Source organism: Leiobunum rupestre, chromosome 7 (assembly GCF_980474605.1).
Source record: "Leiobunum rupestre chromosome 7, qqLeiRupe1.1.hap1, whole genome shotgun sequence".
In the NCBI taxonomy this organism is placed as follows: Eukaryota; Metazoa; Arthropoda; class Arachnida; order Opiliones; family Sclerosomatidae; genus Leiobunum; species Leiobunum rupestre.
In genome coordinates this window covers 23,099,071-23,104,330 of record NC_143390.1, presented here as the reverse complement: position 1 = coordinate 23,104,330, position 5,260 = coordinate 23,099,071, and the positions used below count along the sequence as shown (strand labels likewise).

General features: G+C 34.6%; 1 protein-coding gene across 1 annotated transcript; it reads right to left on the bottom strand.

Moving 5' to 3' along the window:
* Window positions 1-444: 444 nt before the first annotated feature.
* Window positions 445-4,342, bottom strand: LOC149935214 (UV-stimulated scaffold protein A-like). The gene is made up of 13 exons (XM_090154122.1): window positions 3,919-4,342; window positions 3,646-3,856; window positions 3,471-3,590; window positions 3,277-3,397; window positions 2,997-3,215; window positions 2,817-2,932; window positions 2,621-2,744; window positions 2,470-2,568; window positions 2,073-2,406; window positions 1,810-1,993; window positions 1,520-1,610; window positions 637-835; window positions 445-573 (listed from the first exon to the last, which is right to left on the bottom strand). Exons 1-13 carry the CDS (start codon window positions 4,044-4,046, stop codon window positions 474-476), a joined length of 2,046 nt encoding a protein of 681 aa, XP_090010248.1. The 5' UTR covers window positions 4,047-4,342; the 3' UTR covers window positions 445-473.
* Window positions 4,343-5,260: the final 918 nt, after the last annotated feature.

Genomic DNA, 5,260 nt, shown 5'->3' with positions numbered 1-5,260 from the left:
GCTCGCCTTGCCCTAAGAGCGGCCCTGCCTGAAATCTAGGAGCAACAAACACAAGGAGAACGCAGCTAGCCTTTAAACACGCTAACGAAGGGTTGTGTACGAATTTCATTGGACGAGCGTCACGAGCCTTTACGCTGAACGTTTTACGGGCGGGGGGAAGACAATTTCCCAATTTTCCCCTTCCGACGGCAGCAGGCGCTAAAGCGTCTAGCCAATGAAAAACGTACACAAGAAAATGCACGACTTATGACGGGTTGCGTTCTCCTTGTGTGGAGTGTTGTGTTTGTTGCTCCTAGCTGAAATAAACGGTTATAACTGATTAAAACCTCTGGTCTGGCTTTTTTCCAACCCTGCCTTAGACATACTAAGTGTATATATATATATAATTTCAATCAACAATTTATTTATTTATTTAGTTATTCATATTTACATTTCTTATTATAAATTATAAATGCTTTTTTGTGGCATTAAAATTACGTATTGAAACTATAATTCCATTGATTTCCAAACTTGTCTTTATGACGTTTCTCATCAAGAGAATCCAATTTCTCTGATACTCTTTTCAAAGTAGTTCTAATGTTTCAAAATATCAAAATTACTGAAAACTGTTATTTGTTGAAAATACCTTTAGCTTACTTGTTTAAGACTTTCTTTTCAAGCCGCTTTCTGGAAGATGTTTCACTAACTTTGATATTGGTTAGTTTGTCCTTTCCCTTGTTTGATAATTTTTTTCGTCCTTTTTTTCTTTTATCAGGCATCTTAAGATTAATTCCGGTTGCAGCCTCTAAATCTCTCAAAAGTTCCGGATCTTGCCAATCTGGTACTTCAAGTTCACCTTCAAAACATTAATTTTATATAACAAGGCAATTGGCATTCTAATCACATTATTGTCAGTAATATCAGAAGTTAATGGTGTTGTAAGTCGGAAATTTTTCCGCATTTTATTTTTCCGGAAAATGAACAACACAAGTTTATAATGCACCTCAAGCGAAAGAAGTATCCCTCTAGTTCATAAAAAAGAAACACGCATCTTTGTAGGATTGAAGCATTTGCAATGGGATAAACATTCCCAACCAAGTGGCTAAAGCACCACATCTAAAAATGAACCAAGTATATTACACTACACTATATAATTTATTTATAAACAATATTTTTTCGATTTAATAGTTTTATAAAGTCAGAATATGATGTATTTTGACTTGCGCTATTTTTTTCAATGACGTATTTTCAAAATCCCGTTCCTTTCAAATTTAGGGGGCCTTGATAGATTCGGTTGTATCCTGTGAGGGTACATGTTCTAAGAGAATAACATTAGCAGGATAATGAGATGGATAGTTCTATCGTTACACATGTGTTATACTTCTGGTTATATATTTTTACTAGCGTTGGCTGATATCGTAATTTAACTGATACAGATTTTGATAATTTAGCAATATAACAAATTATTACAAATATCTAACAAACCGATTAATCGACAAAATCGTGATCATATCGGTTTGGGCTAATCACGAATTCTTACCCTTAACTTCAGTATTCTCCTTTTTGGGTGTAATTTGGTTCACAGGTACTCCATTAGCATCTCTGGCAATTATTGGACCATGAAATGGGCACTATGTAAAACCATATTATGTAATTCAAGTGATTTCAATATATGAACACTTAACTAATAAAAATTGAATAGCAGCAGAAATAACTAACAAAAGTGACATATAATAAAAACTTTTAAGCCTTAAAATGAAACAATTTAGTTATATTTGCATTGAATTTAGGCCTATGACAATTTATCAATTTTGCGCTAAATAAGCTAACCTTAAAACGGTCCTTGCGAGGACACAAGCTTCCGTTAGGTAATATAGCCCGACAACTCCATTTGACAGGTTCAAACTCTCCAGTATAGTTAATAACTCTTTGACGTAGAGACGCAATATCTTCCATTTGTCTAACTTCGCTTTCGTTTTCATGCGGAGTCCAAAATTTGTGCAAAGAATCAAATCTATTAAATAAAATAATTATTTCCAAGATTGAAGAGTTTGGTAAATTATCTCGTAAGAAGATATTTGTTATTGGTTTACTTTATGATTTCTGGAGCTTGTATTTTTTCTTCCTCCCAATGATATAGGTCAATATCATAATTTTTTCGAGGAGCTTTCGATAAAAGTTCTTTTTTCCTAATATTTGATGAATCTTGGATTTGATCCGTTTCCTCTTCCTTCCCAACTCCTTTACTCTCGTAACTAGTATTATCATTTTCACTACTCAACGTATATTTACTACATATGGCGTGAATATTCGCAATCCTAGAAGTTGGATCTAAAATCTCCTCTTTAGATTGGGCTTTTAAACTCCATTCGGATACGTTAAGTTTTGGCAATTCTTTACTGGTTGAAGGAGCGTTTATATCCAAACCTAGAAAACGGATTGAGATTTAAACAATTGATAAAACGGTTAAATATAAAAATTAAAGTCTACCATATTCTTTTCTCAAATGCTGTGGTATAATTGGTTCAAATCCTTCTTTATCTTCAACTTCCTCAAATTCATCATCGCTGCAATCACTGTCTTTCTTCCCTAAATGAAAATTCCTCATTTTTGGAAGTCAATCTAAAACTTTATAATTTACCTTCACTAATTTCAGATTTGCATTCAATTTTTAAATCAACGCATTTTGAAACAACATTTTCAACTTTTCCTTTCAAATCAATGATTTGTTTCAGTTTGTCTTGATTTCCAGCTTTTGTTAGTATCTAGAGATGAAAAATATCAATATCAAATCAGTTAAAAAAATTGTATTTGAATAATATCCTAGATAATCCTACCCTCAGCCAGATAGTAATCAAAGGTTGGAATATGGTAGATAATTGGAAATATAAATCACTCAGATTTTCAATCAAGCAAGCATTGTCTTCAGTTTTTTCCAGCTTAGAACTCATACCTCAATATAAAAAGCATGTGTTAATACCGGAGCTATTTAAACGTAACGACAAAATAATATTAACCACTCGGAACTTCTATTTGAATATTAAAATTTCCCCTTGTCGCTACACCATGATGTCTAAATATTTCATCAGGACTAAGATCACTTTGGGAAGCAGCATTCTTGCTGGAAAAGTCGTTATCCATATCCCCAGGAATAAAAAAATCATCAGGATGAGGTAAAATTAGATGCAAAGCATTTTCAGTCTGTTGCAAAATAGTTTCTAGCTCAGGTATTTTTTCTACAAATAAAAGTTTACACAATTCATAGCAATTAAAAATATTTTATGATATTAGAAATACCATTCATATCCACAAGTACTTTGCCCAATTTTTCCTGAATTGCTAATTCTTTTCTACGTGACACTTCATCATCCCTACGTCTTTCGGCAATTGATTGAGCGGTTATATCACTGAAATTAACCTAGAAAACAATTTAAAATTCAAAATTATGTTGCTTTAAAAAGAAGAAGGTAACAATTAAGACTAAGACATACCATTTTGCAATCCTTGAGAAAATTAAATCCGAGAACTAATAATTTGTAACCTTCTTTAAATTGATTATACCATTCTTGCACAAACTGTAATGCTTGCCGTTTTAAATCTTTTGCAGCTGGCTAATAGAATAAAACCATGAACACTGTCTAAAGATATTAAATTGATATAGCTTACTCTCGGTGGTGGTAGTTGTAATTCAGGATCAGTTTCTACTGTTAGCTCAAGGAAGTCTTGAAATTCAGCAAGCAATAAATTTCTAAATTTATGAGAACGTCTAAATAGTTCATCAATGATTAGAAGACAACTATATCGGACTTCCGAATGCTCCATTTGCAATCGAGTGTTGACAAGACGATAAACGTGTTCAACATAATCATCCCCTTTTCTTAAAAATAAAAATAATTGGACTTTAATGAAATTAGTTTTTTTTACAAACTTAAAACCTACCGACAAATATTTTTCAGTTCTTTCAATAGTTTAGAGTCCAGTGATTTCTGGCCAGTATTTGTCAAATCAAAGACATATTTTGATAGTTTTGTACAAAGATCATGGTCTAAAGCTTTGGTAGTATCCATATTTGTTTTTTTCGCGCAGAGAGTACCGTGTATAATTTCAATTTAAGTGTAGTACCACGGCGTACCCTCTTAATTTATCGCGTAGTTTAAGCAAAAACAGGTTTTTATATATATTTTTGGTTTAAGCATGGACTAATTAACATGGGTTAAGTATCCAAACTATCCATTTCCCACTTTTAACGCAATAACTCAACTTAAAAACTGAACAAAAAGCCAATTTTTAACCATTTGCTTTTCAATTCATTAGATTAATTACCGTTTAAAACCCAATACTTTTAAAGAATATAATTTTTATACTGGTCCTCATAATATGAAATAATATGATCCACTACGAGGGATTGATAGGGACTAAGGGAAGTGACAGCTAGCAGACATCGCGTATTTTCTGGATGCGCTATGCTATAGCCATGGTTGGACATAAGGATATTTTTTTAAGTAGTTTGTTCAAGGATTCTTTGCCCATTTTTGCTAAACTTGATTTATTTATTTATTTATTATTAAGAAAAATACAAGTTACAAAGCTAGAATAGCTTGTATATAACCCACAAGTGGAAAAGCAAGAAAAAAAAATTAAACGGTAGAATGGAGAAACTCCCGAGTGCGGCTGCGGAAAGTCCAACGAGATTGAGCAGAAAGTACATCTGCGGGGAGGGAGTTCCAAGTTTGGATAGCACGGAAAGCAAGGTGCCATTGACGTTGTTTGGTCCGGGCCCGTGGTTTGAATATTTTCGCTGCATGACCCCTGGTCTTGCGAAGAGTGTCTAATTTGAAGAAGGTGGACAACTGGAGAGCAGACTGACCCGACCACATGCTCCAGATACACACCAGGTCATTAATCGCGTGTCTGAGAAGCGGGGAATCCAGCTTGAGGGCCTCATTCCGCGCAACCGGAGGAAGGCACTCAAGGCCCTTAGTGAGTTTAGTAAAACGGTTGTGGGCTTTTGTAAGGTTGTCCCGGTCCCCTTTAAGGGGCGGGCTCCACACTTCGGATCCAAAGTTGATATAGGGCAAGACAAGGGAGTTGTACAGGGTACGTATCAGCCGTGGGGAGCGAAAATAAAAAGAGCGACGTGTCAAGCCGGTGATAGAATTAATCTTTTTAACAGCTTTTGTGCAGTGGTGACTGAAGTTGAGGGAGGAGTCCACCCAAACTCCGAGATCGCGCACCAGAGAATCACTGGTCGAGATAGTAGAACCACCCAAAAAGTACGAAG